The sequence below is a fragment of the Nasonia vitripennis genome, assembly GCF_009193385.2.
Source record: "Nasonia vitripennis strain AsymCx chromosome 2 unlocalized genomic scaffold, Nvit_psr_1.1 chr2_random0001, whole genome shotgun sequence".
NCBI lineage: Eukaryota > Metazoa > Arthropoda > Insecta > Hymenoptera > Pteromalidae > Nasonia > Nasonia vitripennis.
Window position 1 is genome coordinate 25,198 of NW_022279607.1, and position 20,071 is coordinate 45,268.

The 20,071-nt window shown below is 31.2% G+C and overlaps 2 protein-coding genes across 3 annotated transcripts; both read right to left on the reverse strand.

Annotated features, from left to right (window-relative positions):
- Positions 1–2,756: 2,756 nt before the first annotated feature.
- On the reverse strand, positions 2,757–4,944 carry LOC116416224. The gene is made up of 4 exons (XM_031923899.1): positions 4,561–4,944; positions 4,303–4,353; positions 4,166–4,216; positions 2,757–2,961 (listed from the first exon to the last, which is right to left on the reverse strand). The coding sequence occupies exons 1-4, from the start codon at positions 4,646–4,648 to the stop codon at positions 2,777–2,779; spliced, it is 375 nt and encodes a 124-aa protein (XP_031779759.1). The 5' UTR covers positions 4,649–4,944; the 3' UTR covers positions 2,757–2,776.
- Positions 4,945–5,632: 688 nt separating this feature from the next.
- LOC107981528 lies at positions 5,633–7,955 on the reverse strand. Of its 2 annotated transcripts, XM_031923902.2 has the most exons (5): positions 7,506–7,955; positions 6,565–7,372; positions 6,180–6,402; positions 5,941–6,063; positions 5,633–5,863 (listed from the first exon to the last, which is right to left on the reverse strand). In XM_031923902.2, the coding sequence occupies exons 2-5, from the start codon at positions 6,652–6,654 to the stop codon at positions 5,760–5,762; spliced, it is 540 nt and encodes a 179-aa protein (XP_031779762.1). In that variant the 5' UTR covers positions 6,655–7,372; positions 7,506–7,955; the 3' UTR covers positions 5,633–5,759. The 2 variants fall into 2 exon arrangements, with proteins under 2 accessions (XP_031779762.1, XP_031779761.1); XM_031923901.2 differs by lacking the exons at positions 5,633–5,863; positions 5,941–6,063; positions 6,180–6,402 and having other exon boundaries at positions 6,659–7,372.
- Between the last annotated feature and the right edge of the window lie 12,116 nt (positions 7,956–20,071).

Here is a 20,071-nt window from a genome sequence, read left to right on the forward strand (position 1 = left end):
AAATACGCATTACTCCAGTCTTCTTAATAGATATAACGCGTTTCGCAATAATATCGATCTGACTTGAACGCTCGGTAATAATTTAATATTTTTACTAATGACAAGATTTTTCACGTACTCGTTTAATCACCTCTCTGCGTACACGAAACAAAGGAAAATTCAAATGATTTAAACTAATCGTTCGCGGTTAATCATATATTATATGAAATATAAGAGGTCGCTGAAGTACGACTGAAGTACGCGATAATTCTAATAGTGCTCCCTGGTGTTTCTGGAGGCATTAAAATCAGCATATGTCTTTTGCGGTCATCTGATTTTTTAGTCGTGCGTCGTACACGTCCATGGCAGTGTTGGAGTATTAAATACCTTACAGACTGTTTCTATCTGCGTAAGTTTTTTTCCCCACTATACAAGCACCAATTATTATTTAAATTTAATATATCTTCATGGGTTTTTAATTATATTTCTCGTATCGTCGTCTTGGGTTTGATAACTCTTTTCAATGCTTGGTTCTTAATTGTTCTCTTATCGCTTCTCGGAATCGAAGGGTCTAATCTCCCTTAATTCCTATGAGAAAGGCGTTATCTCTATAATATTGATTTTACTTTTAATTCAGAGTTTTTATTTTTTGTCTATTTCTCTTTGTTCAAATTTATTCTAATAAAATGTTTGTGATGTATAATAAAAGTGAGTATTTCACAGTATTTAATGCAAATCATTGAAATCATTTTTAACTACTTATGACTCAATTAAAAGTGATAAACTTTAATTCTTTGTAATTGTTAGTTGATAAATCCGAATTACACCAATGAAAAATTCGGCGCGCACTCCCTGTGACCCATCATGGCTGACCCGAAACACCGACACCGTTTGAAAGCATTCTTATACTTAAATGCCAAAAACTACGGAGCGTTCTTACTAGACTCACTGATTAGCGATCTAGAGCTCCTAGATAGAAGTTGCATTACTCCACTTTCAAAAATTTGAGTGCATTAAAACTGTACATCTTAGTCTTTAAATTTAATAATATTTTGTAAATGTGAGATAATACATCATCGCTCCCTACGAAGAGTAGTACTGTGACGTCCTGCGACGTATTGCATTTCAGCAATATCAGCGGAATCGTTACGAAGCCGAAAACTGACGACTCAGATTAATAAGTAGATCAGCGAAGTTAATGAGTATCCCCTGTATACGCCGAGTGACCAGTTGTAATTATACACTCGATCTGGACTGTTGTACGACGCTCCTATCCGTCGACAAGAGTTATCCGGGCTTAAGTCGCGATCCCGATGCCTATAGAACCTTATCTTGAATAAATCGTGAAAGTCAATCAACTACAAGTATTTTTCTATTGAATATATCCATCCTGTATAAGCCTGACTACAGCACAGTAGCAGAGTTTCCAGCCCAAGCAGTTAAACCCAAGTAAGTAAAATTCAATAATTAATTATAGGTCGGAATTGTGACTTAATATTGGTTCCAATACAAATCGAATTATAGAGTCTTAACAGAAAAGTAAATTGTAAATTTAAACAAATATAAATTACATATATAAATATTCATACCCCAAAAGTAAGTTAAAGTGTTGACGTTGCAGTGTCAGCAAGGCGATTGAAAGAAGCGCTTCAAATTGGTAGCGCTTGTGTCACTAGGTCAATCGAGAATATTCAAAACATATGTGAAGAAATTAATTACCCGCATACCTAGAAAGTAGGTCGTGTGTTAAAATATAAGTAGGACAGAAAAATTTCGTTTGAATTGTTTGTAAGCGATTTGAAATTCTAAAAGTCGGACTAAATAAGATTTTGTAATAAATAAAAAGGTAACAAAAATGAGATTATCAAATGAGTGATAATAAGAAAGAAGTAAATAAAAACGACACTCAGAGGCCAATATTAACTAGAAACGCTATTCGTGAAAATCCAGCATTAACAAAGGACATAGTAATCCCTAATATCCAAAACCCATTCACAAAAATTAAGAAAATAATTCGATCGCCGCCGGCAAACAGCGAATGGATAAAAGATAGTCAGCAAGTACATCTGATATAAATAATAAAAAGCTAGAAGATAGCCAACAAATAGTAACACCCGATACAGATCAGCAAAGTAAACAGAATCTAGAAATTCAAGAAATTTTGAAAGAAAATAAGGACTTGAAGCAGGAAGATACAACACCAGGGCGAACTACGGGAGCAATCAAAAATCAAATTTTCTTTCATGTACGCGATATCGGCCGCGCAGACACACTCTTTCCCGAGTGCAAATTTAGAACATTATTTTTTAATTATTTTGATGAGTAATCCATATTATGAGAATTTCTACATAATCCGCAAATGAGGAGAAATCGATTCGTGTACAAAATATTAATATTAACGATTTTTTTGTATAGTTATAGGAAAATACAATTTTAGCGCCGTCGTTTTACATATAGGTAGGTTTATAAATAATAATATTTATTTATTTCGGGTGCTAACTTCACAAGTCTTTTGCATTACAACTTGATAAAACGTGATAAAATACGATAAAAATCGATATAAGTCGATAAAACTTGAGATGAAAAATTACAATTGAAATTGATAGAATTTCTACAAGATCATGATCTATCGATTTCAATTGTAATTTTTCATATTAAGTTGTATCGACTTATATCGATTTTTATCGTATTTTATCACGTTTTATCAAGTTCTAATGAAAAAAATTGAATTAAGATTCACTATTCAAGCCAATTGAAATCTTATCGACTTAAATAGTGAATTTTAATCGATTTCTATTCACTTTTTCCAGCGGGATATGTCAAGTATGCGCATAATTGTGCTTCCTATAATACCTCTTTCTTCTTGACGAATGCGTTCCTTTTCAGTTTCATGAAGTCTTCTTGCTGCTTCTTTGTTCAGCCATTGTTCATGCCTTTTGACAGCATAATATTGTCTGCGCCTGACCCACTTTCCACCTCGTTCTGCAATAAATATTAAATAAATACATATTAATCAAAGACTCTAATGCTCGTTATCTTTTTAAAATTATAAAGGATTGAAATAATCACTATGAGCGAGTGTAATTTTTACAGAATTTAATAGCCAACGTTTCGAAGGATTCATCCTTCCTCATCAGGGCATCTAATAAAACATTATTTTGCACTAGTCACAATTTCAAAGAAAAACGCACATGTCATACCTATAAAAAAGCACAGAGAAACTTTGTTGTCACATATGAGTCACAAGTATACGTGTCCAAAAGAGTTACTAAAAATTTAAATAGTCAAGTGTTAGAAAGATGAAAGTTGACTGTATATTCTATTGATAGTGTTGTCATGATAGTGTATATGTAGCATTTCTGAAAATTTTAATGTGTCATCTTTCTAACACTTGTCTATTTAAATTTTTAGTAACTCTTTTGGACACGTATACTTGTGACTCATATGTGACAACAAAGTTTCTCTGTGCTTTTTTATAGGTATGACATGTTGATTGTTACACGTTTAAGTTCCGTCGCTGTGCGTTTTTCTTTGCAATTGTGACTACTGCCAAATAATATTTTTGTAGATGCCCTGATGAGGAAGGATGAATCCTTCGAAACGTTGGCTATTAAACTCTGTAAAAATTACACTCGCTCGTAGTGATTATTTCAATCCTTTAGAATTAAATAAATACATTTATTTCTTGACAATTCTTTTATCAATTCTGTGGCTGGCCGGCAAAATGACATAAGTCCGCTTTTCGGTTTCAATGTTCAGACTTATATTTAAGATTGGAGCAAACGAGGTGGGGCACGTTACGTTACAGGTCAATTCATACATTCAATGCATATTTCCAACCGTCGCTATAACCAGATTATGTTTTTTGCTTTGTGGGATGTCGCAAAAGTATTGAGATTATGGCGTTGCTCCAACAATTTTCATAGACTTCCGCGAAACGCGTATTGCAAGACTTATTGCGAGGCGATCGGCACGTAATATAGAATGCCTTGAAACGGGTTAAAAGGTAATATTTTGTTGTAAATAAACTAAACCACGTCCCAGAGTAGCCACCAGCCCGTAAAAAACTCATTTTAAAATTGACTATTTTTATGTCGGGTACAGGATCTGAGAACCGCACTTATGAACTTATTTCTTGGGTATACAACTAATTAAATAATGAAAGGAGTTTAATATTTAATCATACCTTGACGTCCAGCACGCTTATCAGGAAGATTGCCTGCTTGTTTTTTACCTACTGAAATAATAAATGAAAATTAATTATAACAAAAACATATTTATACACGTTACTTTAAATAACAAAATAAGATAAATCATATTTACATTCAGCCTTCTCCTCTTCACCTTTGCCTTCAGGTTTTTCTGCAAACTTCTCTGAAATATCAGTATTAATTATTAACAAATCCTTGAATAACATTATAACGTTATTACACTAGATAATTGCAACTATGTCCTGGTTTATTATAATTTTGTTATTATTATTTATTATACGCAAATTAGTTTCTTTTATCGTTTGCTATTTGTGGAGTAAAATCGATTTGAATCGACTTTCGGACCCCCATAATAACTGTAATATAATACCTTTCAGTTTTTCGATGGTTTCCATGGTCTCAGCTAACTTCTTTTCCAACTCTTCCACTTTCTTCTTACTGTCATCTGGGCCTCCCATTTTCTACGAAACAAATTAAAAGATTAACTTTTTAGAAATACTATTTTAATGAATTTTTTGTTTTTTAAAGCGCGCTTAAGGGGATCTCAAAGTCAATTCAAATCTAGATTTCGCGACACAAAATAGCACACGACAAAAGTAACTAATTTGCTTATAACAAACAATAAAAGCAAAATTATGAAAAACTAGGACATCAGTGCCCTCCGCTATGTAATTATCTACCATTTTACTAAGTTTGAAACTTATAAATAAATATCTCGCCGAATGGCATTCGAATAATGTCTCAAAATCATATAATTCGAATGCCATTCGGCGAGATATTTATTTATAAGTGTCAAACTTTCTAAAATTTTTTTCATAATTTTGCTTTTGATTGTGTGTTGTAATGTAATGAATCCTAATCCATATTAGAGACTTCAACTTTTTTTTTCAACTAATATCCGTCTATTATCTTCAAAACATTTTGTATTATTGCGCAATTCTGGCTTCAATGTAGTTTTATGTTGAGTATTTTTGTAGTAATAAAATATTTGTCATATTGACTTCTAGTATGACTAGATGTTGAATAATTGCATTATAAAATTTACATTTCGCATGTAACTATATAAATTTTAAAATTATAATTTATCAAATGTTTCACGTATATCGCTGCTTATCACGCATCAGTGGTATTCATTGTGCAAACTACCATCGCTATTCGCTCATACACTCGCTCATACGTATCGTAATACGCTCATACATTTTTATTTGGTACATCAGCTCATTATTTATATATAGACCCTGTTGAAAAAAACCAGGTAGTATTACCACCAGGTTTTACCATATGGTAATTACCATGTAATTTTACCATATGGTTTTTTACCCGGATTACGATGTGGTAAAACCAGATGGTAACACGTGCGCGCGGTGTTTGTGTGTGTGTGTGTCTATATATACATATACTATGGATCAAAATAGGGAGATAAATCGAATTATATCATTATATCGTATGAAATGTAACTTTTATTATTATACATTTATTTAAAAAATGTAAACTATAGATTATTAGTATTCATATTTAACCTCTATGCGTATGTTTAAATACTGTACATATATATCTGAAAGAAAAATATTAAATTGAATCTTCCTCATTCTCTTCGTTAGATGATGAATCTTCAGATTCACTTGAGCTGTCTGATGAACTACTTAAATGCTTGTTAGGATCACGAATCTTGCCTGAAATTACAATAGATGCATATAAGTAGTTAAATAAATAAAAATACATTATGAATAAATAAATAATAAAGTAGTACCTGTTCTATATCGTTTTCTAAGATAACTTATGTAATCACCAAGTATAGACCTCCATTCATCTCTTGCAGTTTTGCGGTCTTCTTTCGAAACAACGTGATTTTTTACAAAAGCGAAGTACAGTTCTGAAAAGATATTTATATTTATATTTATGAACAGAATCTTAAATATTGGATAGTGTAAAAAATATTTATTACAATGTGGATCAATGGGATTTGAAAAAAATATAAAAACAACTTACTCCTCAAAACTGCTTTTTTTACAGGAGTAAATGTTTTTCTGGGTGATCGTTCATCGAGAGTTCCACATTTTTGTACGAGAAAAGCTCTATTCAATAGCTGGTATTCAGTCCAGATTGCTCTTGCAAGTTTTTTCAAAAACTTTGACGGTGATTTTTCTTTTTGTATCAAAGTAAAACTCTTTGATGGAATTGATACGCCGAATCTCAAATGAATCATTTTAACCTGAAATAATAAATGAACAGTAAAAATAAAAACAAACATCCTGATAATTAAAAGATATTGTATTAAATCTGAGAACTTATGAAAACCATTGCAAAAGATTTGAGGTTATATTAACTAACATCTACACATTCTTATAAAGAAAGTATCATACTTTATACATACTTTTGTAGGAGAAACATCTTTTAGATCTTCTCCATTCTTTCCCTTAGGATTTACTGTCATATCCCACGTAGTGAAATCTTTTAAGTTCATTGTATTGCAATTTTTGAAGTTATCGGAATCATATTCCTCATCGCTCTTTCTTCCACTTGTACGTTTACGACCTTTTTTACTTTTTCTGTGTTCTCTGCTTTTAACTGAATTTTTTTCAGATTTATGTAAGTTATCGGAATCATATTCCTCATCACTGTTTTTTTTCAATTTTACATTTACGCCTTTTTTTACTTTTCTTGTGTTTACTGATTTTATCTGAATTTTTTTCAGATTTATCGAATGTTTTTCCAGTATTATTGTTATCTTTTTTTTTCAGTTTTATCATCTTTCATATATGTTTGTTTCAAATAGTCAGTATTTTCATCATAATTTTTATTAATAAAAGTGCAATCATTTTCTCCAATTCCATCACTGTTTTGGTCTCTCAAGTCATCTACATTATCGTCATTCATAAAACTGGAATTACTTCCTTCTATTCCACCATTGTTATTCTTTTTATTTACATCGATTTCTGCTAAAACATCATTTTTGGGTGTTTCTTTACTTGTACTGGCAGTTGCTTCGCCTATTAACTGAAGTGGCTCTATTTGAAATTTAGAATCTATTATATTCTTCATCTCTCTTATTTTTTGTTTTTTCAAACAGGTTGAGACTTCTTCAGTTAGATTACTGTTTATTTTTCTTTTGGTGCCACCCTGTGCGGAAGAATCATCATATGTAAGTGTCCTTCGGCATGATGTTTCCTTTATAGATGTTGCTACATAAAAATATGAAAATTAATTAGAACTCTTGTAATGGCATATAGTTATACAAAAATTGTATGAATACTAATTATTTAATTGAATGACAAGAATTTTTTAAAGTATTATTTGATACAATAGCATGCTTACCTTCTATTGTCGTGGTTTTGTCACTTGAAATTGATTTTAATGGAGACTGTATGGCTGATGGTACTGAATGACTATTATTAATACTTTCCATCATCATTCGCATTTCATAAATCTGTTGATTCATTTTTTCTATTTTTGCATCATAAGCAACTGACATGTTTTCTCTTTCTTGATGAATAGACTTTTGTAATTCTACTTTTAAACTATTTATTTGATCATCGTTCGTGTTATCATTGTCACTTTTGTCAACAATCAAATTATTATTGTTCATATTAGCCAATCTTTTTACTAAATTCTTGCTGATATCATTATCGACTGCTTTTATTTTATGATTTGTTTTTTTGTCATGATTTTTTTTCCTGTAGGATTTTCTTTCTCATTGATAGATTCTTTCTTAGATTTTTTTTCATTCTTGGATTCTTTCTTCGATTTTTTGTCATTGTAGGATTCCTATAATACAATATAAATGGTTAATAGAAATATACATAAAATTAATATTCAATTGCACGTATTAAAAATATACTTCAACTAATGATATATGTTAGTAAATTGTTTATAATATCAATTAAATGTAACTTTTATAATATGAGACACGTAAATTGTTCTTATGATTTGAACAGAGTCACTAGGGTATCACAATAGATCAAAATTCAGAATTTTGCTCTTCATCGGCTTTTGGGGGCTAAATATCAGATCAGGCAATTTTAAAGATAAAAGAATGAGTATGATTGCAACAGATGCAGCAACTTTTGACATTTTAAAAAAGGTATGTACTTACTTCAAAAGTTATTAAAATAATTCAATACAGTGTGAAACATTGTATCGTAGTTTTGAATTTTAAGGATTTCAATTTTTACAATAACTTTTAAACTAAGAGTCGTAAAGTAGTCATTACATACCTTTTTTGAAATGTCAAAAGTTGCTGCATCTGTTGCAATCATGCAATCATCTGTGTAATGACTACTTTACGACTCTTAGTTTAAAAGTTATTGTAAAAATTGAAATCCTTAAAATTCAAAACTACGATACAATGTTTCACACTGTATTGAATTATTTTAATAACTTTTGAAGTAAGTACATACCTTTTTTAAAATGTCAAAAGTTGCTGCATCTGTTGCAATCATACTCATTCTTTTATCTTTAAAATTGCCTGATCTGATATTTAGCCCCCAAAAGCCGATGAAGAGCAAAATTCTGAATTTTGATCTATTGTCATATCCAAGGCTATATTTTAATATAGTAAGGGGATTTGTTCCGGACAGCATGCACTGCATCTGATTAGGTATAGCAGAGCAGTTGATGGGCTATTGGGTTGAAAATGGTAACATGCCATACTCATTATCAAAAGCACAAGTTTCTGAAATGGATGATTTAATGAACAACATTAAAGCTCCCAATCAAATTTGTCGCCTAACTCGCCCGATAAAAGAAAGAAAATGGTGGAAAGCTAGAGAATGGGAAAATTGGATTATATATTATAGTTTACCTATTCTCATGTCTTTCCGATACATGAATATATATATTGAACACTGGGCATTATTTGTTGAAGCCTTTCACACTCTTAATAAGCAGTGTATCACTCATGATGAAATAATTCGTGCAAGTACGTTGTTGAATAGATTTGTAGTTTATACAGAATATTACTACACGCAACAAGCAATGACGTACAATATCCATCAATTGTTTCATATAACACAATCTGTAATAGATTATGGACCATTGTGGAGCCATAGCGGGTACTGTTTTGAAAATAGAAATGGACAGTTAGTTGAGAAAATACATGCTGCCAAAGGTGTTATAAGTCAATTACGCCGATCTATTTCAATGAGCAACAGTGAAACAATCTTGAAACAGTATGTAAATGAAACCAACCCAGATTCAGAAATTCAAGATTTTTTAACATATCTTGATGAAAAACGATCCAAAAATACAGTTAAATTAGCAAATGCTAGATATTTTGGACCTTCCAAGCCTACAAGAAAAAGATGGATACGAGAACTTAATTTATCGGCTGCTAGTAGAACGTATAAAAAAATAGTGAAGGGAAGATGCCTCTACACTTCTTATAAAGGCAGAAGAATAAGATCTGACAACTCATTTGTTATTACTACAGATGGTAATTACATTCGCATTCTTGCATTTATTCTTGATGAAGAACAAATGTTCGAGTATACACTTTGCCACGCTATACTTACTAATAGTGTTTTTAGTGACACTCATTGTACAAAACATATCAGACAAATTTCTCGAAATATAACAGCAATCGAAACCAATACTTTGGAAAAAATATGTTGTTTTGTTCAAAATAATTGTGATGCCGATAATCAATACGTGTGCGCTGTACCAAACGTTTACTATTACTAGCGATTTTAATTATCATATTTTCTTAAGTACTATTACTTTTTGAGATTAGGAATTCGTGCATGTGCTTCTTTTTTCGACCTACAAATCAGACAACGAATAGAACTCCTTCAAGATGAAGCGAACAAATCTTTTATGTAGGATTATACATGTGTTTGTATATATAGTAAATAATAAAATATGTCACTGAACTCTTTTCTACACCTCGATCGACGGTACTACCTTAACGCGTGTTCCCTATTATAATAATATGAACTAAATTAAATGGTCTAGACAAGGCATGCAACATTAAATTGTGCTTGTACTTGTGAGCAATTCTATTTATACGCTACAACCTTTAAGTAATAGTGTGCATGTACCATTGTCTAGACAAAAATCCGCCAAAATATACACAATTTTTCTTTTTTAATCACATAAAACAAATGTTATTAATCACGAAAGATGTGCGGCGTTGATCTGATATAGTATGTTGCGTGTACATGTATTCTGTGTCAAAATTACTCTAATACTTCTATTAAGTCCAATTTTTACAAATTCATGCCTTGCAAAACTTAGAAACATGTACACCAACAGCACGGCGTAACCGCCTTGTCGAGTGTTAAAATATATGCAACAAATTAATATATTATGTAATGCGGTGTATATTCCGCCGAAATACATTTTCTAATTATATCTTTTTTTATTTTGTTTGATTTACTTGATAATTGTATTTTAACCGATTTCGTTTTGTGAGCACAATTTACATGCATATGACGTTGCATTGGTCGGAATAACAGCACGACCCTGATGCATTCAACATCGCACATGTGCAAACCTTATCCTTGATCTTCTTTGCGAAAAGCAGTATAGACACACATTTTTCATACACTGCGATTCTGTAATCAATAAATTAACCACTTCTTTCCTGTATAACTGTGGATCAAAATTGTCATCAAACTGTTTTTCGTTTCCTATACAATCCATATAGTACATTACATACACGCCACAGTTATACGCGTCTTTTTGTAATGGCTTCTCAATTGTAAATGCCTCGTAACTCCAATTTATTTGCAAATTATTGGTAGTCATATTTTTTGACATATTTATTAGAAAACTTTTGACGCAAAGCATTGCTCGTCTACTCTTTTTATTTTTATTTTCATTTTGCAAGGGGTCAATGTGAAGTAACACACGTTTATCAACATCAACTACAAATAAGCACCAATGCTCCTGGGTTTCATAAGGCATTAATATTTTTCCTTTAAATCAATTTCTTTCTCTGAAATTTCTTTCAGCACAATTTTTGTATGTTGAGTAGGAACCGATACACAATTTTTCCATTGCTTTTCTTTTATCATACTAAAAGCATATACTACATCGCCATCAATATATAAATCTTTGGCGTTTCTAGTTTCCATTCTCAAAGACTTATATTCATTAGTGAAAAGCAGTACTTCATGATCTTTCGTGCAGATAACTGGCTTTCTATTATTATTATCGAAATCTCTGTAATCTCTGATTGGATGATCGATTATTCCTCTGTATTTTTCTAGTGTACCGTTTTCATTTGAAGCCATGTAATAACTCATGTCGTCAATTAAACCATTAGGTAACATCATTTCCAGTCTCAATAACGCAACTTTCTTACACAGGGTTGAAGATACATGTACCATGGTATCTGCTGAAACGTTTTTTTCTTTAATGTTTTGTGTGTCTACGTTAAAAACATTCTCAGTAACTGTATAATTCGTCTCCTCATTGTTCTCTTCAAATATTTCTGATTTGACTTGTAACTGATCATAATTATTATTATTTTCGATTGCATTTGAAAATATATCATATTTGTTTTCATGTTCCACCTTCACCTCATATTTTCCTTTTTTACAGTCTGGCATTTCATCATTGTCCATTTCTACTTTAGTAGCTACTGGAACGTGTTCTCTTTTACAGTTTTTCGTTTCTTCATCACAAAGCAATTGATCAATTATCGTATTTTTTGTAATGTCATCGCATTCATCTAATTTCATCTGTAACTTATCATGATGATTGTTGCCATTATAATCAAAAAATGCATCATCCTCCTCGTTGACCACAAATTTGCCTTCGTTTATTGGCAACATTTCATCCTCAAAATCTGTAAAAAAATCTTCATCCTCATCAAAAAGGCTCATCTTGCAAATATCGTTAGAGTCTGACATATCAGAGTATTTTTTTTTTTAAACATTAGTTCTTCGTTGATACATGTTTCTTTTAATTTCATAGATAAATAAACGCTATCGTATTCACTTTGTTCTAAATTATTTGATTTACTTGATTTTCTTCTTCCGATACGCAAACTTTTCATGGATTCTATCATATCATCCGTGGGTACAAATTTTAACACACCTCCTATGTCATTTACATACTGTCCTGCTAATAAAATAGCTCTTAAAACTTCAAAAGATAATTTGTTTCGTAATTTTGTCTTAATTAATCCTTGCACACTCCATAATCTTTCAGGTGCGGCATTTGCATTTGGAATGCAAAGAACACTCAGCGCAAAGTGAGATACATTCTCAAACAATTTTGTACCATTTTCGTCAGCGCAATCACTGAGGATAAACCAAAATTCATCAGTTCGTTCAGCAGTTTTCAATTTATATAAAATTTTATCTGAAAATTTACATTCTGTGATCAAACGCCATTCCTCATTAATTTTTAATCTTGAATTAGAGTCCTTAGTTACTCTGAATTTCGCAAATGCTTTGAAAGCAACTTCAAGATTGTAATGCTCCTTCCTAAAATTGATATCTAAAGCATTTTTTTCATTGAACAAAAATTTCTTATCTTCTAAATTGCATTTTATTTTCATTTTCTGGCAACATTTCATCAACATAAGTTGACATGTTTTTCTGAAATTGAGCTCCATTTCTTTAATGTCGGTATTCCGTGTGCCTTCTACTTTGTTTTTATGCTGGTCAAAATATTCAACAGTCTTTTTGCCGATATAAACATCGGACAAGTTTAAAAATTGACTTTCTTCTCCTGGATTTACATCTTCTATTTTAGTGTTGTTGCCATATTCTTCTCTCATATACATTCTCAAAAAGTCATCGTAAACTGTTGTCATTTACGTTAACGTTTCCGTTATAATTGGCTTCTCACTTTGTAATGTTTCATTCGCGCTTACTAATTTGGAGAGCGTGGCTTCTAAAAAAAGTAATGAGGCATGAATGAGGGGATCTCACAATTGCTTATAAACATTTGAAGCTTCATCTGATTTCTTCTTGTTCATAATAACTTCATTTTTAAAAAATGTAATCAAACCTGTTTTCCTTCGTAATATTCGCAATATATCTAAATATAGCGATGACCATCTAAGAGGATTGTATTTCAAAACCTTTAACAAAGGAACGTTTATGTTCATTTGGCATGTGTACCAGTTCGTAACTCAGTTTGAACTGCTCATAATATAATTGTGAAGGCTCGACACAAGCTCCGCAATCTCCGGTGCAAAAAAATGGACTGCCTCTTCAACAATCAAATTTTGAATATGGCAATCGCACTTCACAATACTAATGTTTGGTGACAATTCCTTAAATCTTGTAGCTACCGAATTCTTTTCATCCATCATCAAATTGCAAGTGTCCGAACAAAAAGCAATTATGTTTTCTAAAGGCACATCAGCTTCTTTGAAACTTTGTATGATTTTATCAAATACGTGCCCAGCATCCATTTTAATCTTTTTCCCTTTCTCATAAGCAGGAATCACATCCCATAATGAATCGTGAATTTTTTTATTTACTTCATCTATATACCTAATCATGATGCATATTGAAGAATGAGTCGAAATGTCTGTTGATTCATCAATGCATACAGAAAATTTTGTATGCTGCAGAATATCTCTTAAGCGTTCTTTATGTGTCGGAGAAATAATTTGTTCTACTATAGCACGAGCTTTTTTTCTTCCTACATTCATATTCTTAAGAGTATCCGAGTCAGGTGCGATACTTTTCAAATCGCGAAGAATATTCTCAGCTTGTAAGAAGGATAGGTGATTTTCTAGCATTGTACCGGCATACATTTCTGCAGCTGCAACGTCTGCTTTGAAAGGATCGGGAATAACACCAGTTTTAATCAAATGATTGGAAGTTCTGAAATGATTTTCGATGATGTTGTTTCTGGCACGTAAAACTGCTTTGCAAGGGATACACGTAACTTTATCCTCCTTTATTCTACTCAAATCAATATTTTTTTTGTAATCCTCGTCCTTGTTCCACTTTGCGATTACTGCCTTTGCATAATCGTATCCCATTTGTCCTTCAACTGGTTCTTCATCCACCATGTCGTTCCTAGTAGACTGATATTCATCGAGCACCTCGCTATTTAAATTTTGACATGATGATGATTCCTTAGATTCCTGGAAAACTTCCTTCTCCTTGATGTTGTTGTTGTTCTTCTTCTTCTTTGACCTCGTATCATCTTCAATCAGTAATTGCGGGTGTGCACGACTAGCATGCCTTTTAATAGCAAATTTTTTGTTTGACATTTCAACCCCGCAAAGCTTACATCGGACTACATTGTCCGGAAGCTTGTCGACCCAAGAAAAATTTGTAGCCATGTTGCTGTGTAGGTAAATAAATTTTATGACTCAACGAAAACATGCATAATACATACGCTTATACAAATAATATAATTGGTTCGACATGTGCACAAAAAACGAATGGAAAAATCTAGTTTCGCAAAGAGAGAGAGAGAGAGAGAGAGAGAGAGAGAGAGAGAGAGAGAGAGAGAGAGAGAAAGTAGCCACTAGAGGCAAAGTACTTATTCATCCGCTGCTCAAATTTTTTGAAATTGTTAATTAATAAAGAAATAAGTTTGAGCTTTAATAGGTTATACTGAACCAAGCCTCAATTACAGCAGAAAGCACCCAAAATTGCAATAAATCGTGAAAAATGAAACTTAATGAAACAAACTGTGAGGCTTAAACTAAATAAATAGTTTTAATGGCTTTAGTTATTTGATATTAATAGAGTAAATAATACAGTTTTAAGATATAGTGCGTGCGCCACATTACAAATACCTAATATGTTAATGTACGCATCGCAATTTTTTAAAACTTTCTATCAAGAAGCGCGACAGCGCCGCGCTGACGAGTAAAATTACGAAGTATACGACGCGATGTCGGCGCGAGTCACGTCCCTATTATACTTTGATAGTGGGATCTCTAACTCCAAAAATTCTCAAAACATGTTCCTACGAAGTTTTAGCGAAACTGAAAATTTTACTATTACAAAGAAACAATGATTTTTGGTTATACAGGGTGTACAGGGTGAGAGAAAAAAATTTGATCCTTAATATCTTTTAAAATAATCGGTTTCATAAGCTGCAAAAAGAACTTAGCCGAGGTAGTCAAAAGATATATTTTTGTAACACATGCACGATTTTCGCGTTTTTTTGACCTAAAATTAGGGACTAAAGTAGTCGTTTTCCGACCGGCGGGCGAAAAAATGCAGCAGCGGCCGTAAAAGTATTTTTACGCCCGCTACTCAATTCATTGGCAAATCTTCTAAAAATCAGTACATGCGTTACAAAAAATATGGTGTGCACCAAGGGCTAAGCGGGCTTTTTGGCCTCGTGTGGTTGCAGTACTCGTATGCGGCTGGTAAACGCCCTCGCCTTCGGCTCGGGCTAACTCGCCTTGACTCGTACTACAAACTCCACACTCGGCCTAAAAAAGCACACTTTACGCCCTTGGTACACAATATACTATTCTTCCCAAAATTTCCACTTAAAGCCCTTTTACTCCCGTACGACATAGAAAGCCCTTTTTTTTAGTTTTCAATATCTAGCTCAAAAACTAGTCGTCAAAATGGCTTAAAATTTTTACAGCAAATGTATATTACTTTTTTTTACTGACACATTGTAACATTTGACAATTTAGTCTTGGAGATACAAACGTTAAAAAAATACCTTACTCATCATTACAATTGAACGGAACGGTCAATATGGAAAATCTTGCGGGAAAAAGTAGGCAATTTTATGTTCTTTCAGGAAGACTACTGCAGATTTTATAGTACCAATTATAACATTTCAAATAAAGCAAAACTATTTTTTCAAAAATCGAAAAATGGCCAAAATATGACCATAAAATAGATTACATTTTTTTCCCGAATTCAGAATCAGGAAACACACACACACACACACACACACATGTATGTATGTGTATATATATAACGTATAGTCCGAATAACTTTCAATGATCGTGTTTTTTTTCTAAAGGTTCTACACTTAGTTTTCGAGTTAAAACGGTTTCAAAAAATTGCGCTTTATGGTGTGTAATAAAAGAACGACGGACGATAATATAAACTTTCCGCGGTAAAAAGATTATTTTATTCTCTTTTAGGTACATATTAAGCAATTTACTTTTATCAACTTCCAATAACTTTATTAGAAAAAACTGAAATCTCAAAACTAAAAAAACACTATAAAAAAAACGCGTCCACAAAATGTTAAAACGACCTAGTAAAAACAAAGAAAATGAGACTTGGGGAGAAAATCTGTAAAATAGATATAAAGGCTATAGCCGGGTTACTATGGTGAAATGGCCCCGTTGGAAAATGTATATATGTTATATACCATTCGATGGGGGATAAAAAAAAACTCCCATAGCCAAATTTTTAGCTCTCTGCCTAGTGCGCATGCGCAGTAACGTCGATAAACGTGTTTTTTTGATTTTATTTTTTTCTGAAGTCCCTATAGGATAAAAATTTTTTTAAAAATTCACATTGGTGTATTTTTATGTCATGAATAACTGCAATTTTTTTGGGATTACATAACCTCAAATATCGGATCTAAAAAAATTATTAAAGTTTTCAATCGATATTTTGACCCCCTTGTTTTTGAGGTGCAACTTTTTAAGTAGACTTTTTTTGTGTACTTTTTCCCGTTCTTTACGATGGCACTAACGTTTTTTCCTTAAAAATGGTGGCACAACTCGATTTGAGCCAAAAACTGATTTTTTTGCCATTTTTTCACGTTTTTAGCTGGTTATGTTACAATTTAGTTACTAAAGTGACTCCTTTTGAGTAGTTTTGCATATCTTCCCATGAAAACATAATCAAATGAAATATTTTGTTCGCTCCAAGCCGTATTTTTTATATTATCTTACGTTTTCAATGATGGTCTTATCAGAATTGTGATATCACCTTATTATAAAACTGATGGCTAATGTTATGTTCTTTTTAAACGTTCTGTGATTGGTCGAAAGTATTGTCTCTGTCGCACTTTTTTGTTTATTGTTTATTTTTATTTATAATAAAAGGTTATGCTTGGCCGCGCGGCTGACGCGGCGGCTGCAATGCAGACGATCTGCGTAGTGAATGGTCAATCATAAAATTAAGAATTATCAGGAGCATAAACAAATAAAGTATTTTGATTTCTTAATTAATTAAACGATGCGCAAACCAATGGCCAACATTGTTTTTTTCAAAACTAATTTTTTTTTTTCTTACAATTGTCTATATAAGGGAGAAAGTACAATACGTCCCGTCCCGTCCCGTACCGACCCCGGGACATACCGTCTGAAATAAGTCACTTTTATATTATTGGCTAATTCTGTTCGATAACCCAATCGACGGTACAGAATTAGCCAATCCCGTAAAAACAGCTTATTTCAGACGGTATGTCCCGAGGTCGGTACGGGACGACGGACTCAATTGTACTTTCTCCATAATATACTAATACAAGTGAATGGTGAAAACGCTGTTAGTATAAGTTTATAACTTTTAAAGTAAATTAAAATCTAGCAAATAAAAATTGTTTCGATTTTTCTTTTTACTATTTCGGCTTTTGACTGATAATTGATAGCAATACTAGAAAAAATAATAAAGTAGTTAAGTATTTATTTTCAAATACATTGGAGTTAGTTGGAACCGAAGGCTGACGCGGCTACTTTAAATCTTTCTGCTGTTTACTTCAAAACTAACAATCTTGTATATTTAAAGTGAGTACTATATATTTTACATATCTTTTAAAAAAATGAAGATTTAACAAAGTTTTTCAAAAGTTTTGACATCACAGATTATATGCTTTGATATTAGGGTTATATGTATTTCTAATACATATTACACAATAAATTAATATTTTGTTAAATAACTTCTTTAAAATCAAAACCTATTATTAATATCTAAAATGTTATTTTTATGCCGACACTTTGAGTTTTGAAAAAAATACTGTAACCAAGCTACTGATAAATAAAAAATCTCCCATGTATTTATAATAAATACACTTGTATTTTACCGATATATGCAGAGTAAGACTTATTAATGGGTAGAAAAATAAAATTTTTATTATAAATTCTGTAGTATTAAGAGTAATTGTATCAAAAATAATGACAGATAATGACAGATAATATAGTAATATAATAATATGATATAATAATATAATAATATGATATAATAATATAATAATATAATATAATAATATAATAATGTAATAATAATAACAGATAATTATTAGACCTTTTTATACGCTAAATAAGAAAAACATGTTGTGTACGTTATTAAATTCTTGCATAAAATCAAAAGTTTAAACCAACATTAAATTATAAACTGTTTTAGTACTCGCATAAAGATCCGATCTTATCCTAAAACAAAAATAGCAATCAGATTTTAAATCAATAAGCTAACAAAAAAGTAATTAATAAAAATGAATTTTCAATCCTATAGATATAGATATACGTACAATGCATGTAAGGGGAACGAGTCTTTATCTATTTAACTTAACCAATTTAGGCTAATCACATAAAGTAAAATGAGAAATTAGTTAAACATAAAGTTGTTGAAACTATTAACTAAATAAAATTAAGAAGGAAAAACATTTGAATAAAATATGACAATAAACTTTTGCTAGAAACGGATTTGACGATTGATGAGTTGCATGTTTTGATGTAATGCGGTATATTAATTATACAAGTATGATTAAATTGATAAAATATAGAAAGTCTTGAACAATAATTAATTTGTTTATGTATAAAATACTGTCAAATTAATAAAAAATGCACATAAATATCTGCATATGACTATATATGATGTGATTTTTACTATAGTTAATTATTATGAGATGAGAAAAAATATTTGGTTTTACATAAAAACAATACATGAGAAATAATAAAAATGAAAAATAGAACTAATAGGATGCGAACTTATTAATTGTCAATTAACTTTTAAGTTAAAAAAATGTAAAATGAATAAAGTAAACACAAGCTAACCTATGCTTTAAACACATACGTATATGAAACATCATTAAAAACAACATTATTTATTTATTTTAAAATACACTATTATTCATGTCTAGATACAAGAACATATTTTTACAAAAAAAACAAATTGAATATAATAATTTCATAGGTTTGTTGATTTTATAAAATCACTAGGTGCAAGCACTTCAATACAGTTTTTATGACAAAAAAAAATTATTTGCTTAAAAAACTTATAAATGAAATACAACTTATTTCACTTTTACTAGGCAATATTATTTTTTTACTTTTCATGTAAAGCTACTGAGAAAACTGGATTATACAAGAACTTAGATTATAATATTTTTGTAATATTTATTATTCATTCTAGTTTTTAATTTAAAAAAAGGCAAACAATTTTTTTAGATTTTTAAAAACTAACTAACAGCATTTTTAAATGTATTGTAAAATATTTATATTTTATTATTTCAGAAGTGATCTTCTTGTCTAATGGTTAAATAAATATGGCATCTAATAGTAATGAAGAGTCAGATAACATCAGGAAACGCGATGATCGAAGATGTGCCATGTGTAATATTTATATTAGAAAATCAATTGGTCGAGAAAAGGAAATCGAATCTGAAGTTGAAATCGAATATGCTAAACAATTATCAAATAAAGATATTTACATCCATGATGTAATTTGTGATTCATGTAGAAAGCGATTAGCCAAATACATATCAAGCTCTAAACCTAAAAAGGTTAATGTTCCAGCAACTGCTTCGTCTCATGATTCAAATGTTTCTGAATCATTTTCTCAGCTAACTGTCACTTCATCATCTCAGGAAAGTACACAATCATCTGTATACACAATAAAGGAACAAAAAGTACGAGCAACCACGGAATTACTTATTCAAAGGACGATTGCGGCACATAAATATTGCTTTGTTTGTGGGTACCAAAAACAGACTAATAATATATTAGTTCCTTTAGAGGCCCGAATTCAAGT

What these genes read in the sequence shown, in the direction of transcription:
- LOC116416224 (XM_031923899.1), bottom strand. Translation starts at nt 4,648, where the DNA reads ATGGGAGGCCCAGATGACAGTAAGAAGAAAGTGGAAGAGTTGGAAAAG. An exon ending in AACCATCGAAAAACTGAAAG is followed by an intron (nt 4,354 to 4,560) that starts GTATTATATTAC and finishes CTGATATTTCAG; the next exon opens with AGAAGTTTGCAGAAAAACCT. An exon ending in TGAAGAGGAGAAGGCTGAAT is followed by an intron (nt 4,217 to 4,302) that starts GTAAATATGATT and finishes TTATTATTTCAG; the next exon opens with TAGGTAAAAAACAAGCAGGC.
- LOC107981528 (XM_031923901.2), bottom strand. Translation starts at nt 7,776, where the DNA reads ATGAACAATAATAATTTGATTGTTGACAAAAGTGACAATGATAACACG. An exon ending in CAAAACCACGACAATAGAAG is followed by an intron (nt 7,373 to 7,505) that starts GTAAGCATGCTA and finishes ATTTTTATGTAG; the next exon opens with CAACATCTATAAAGGAAACA.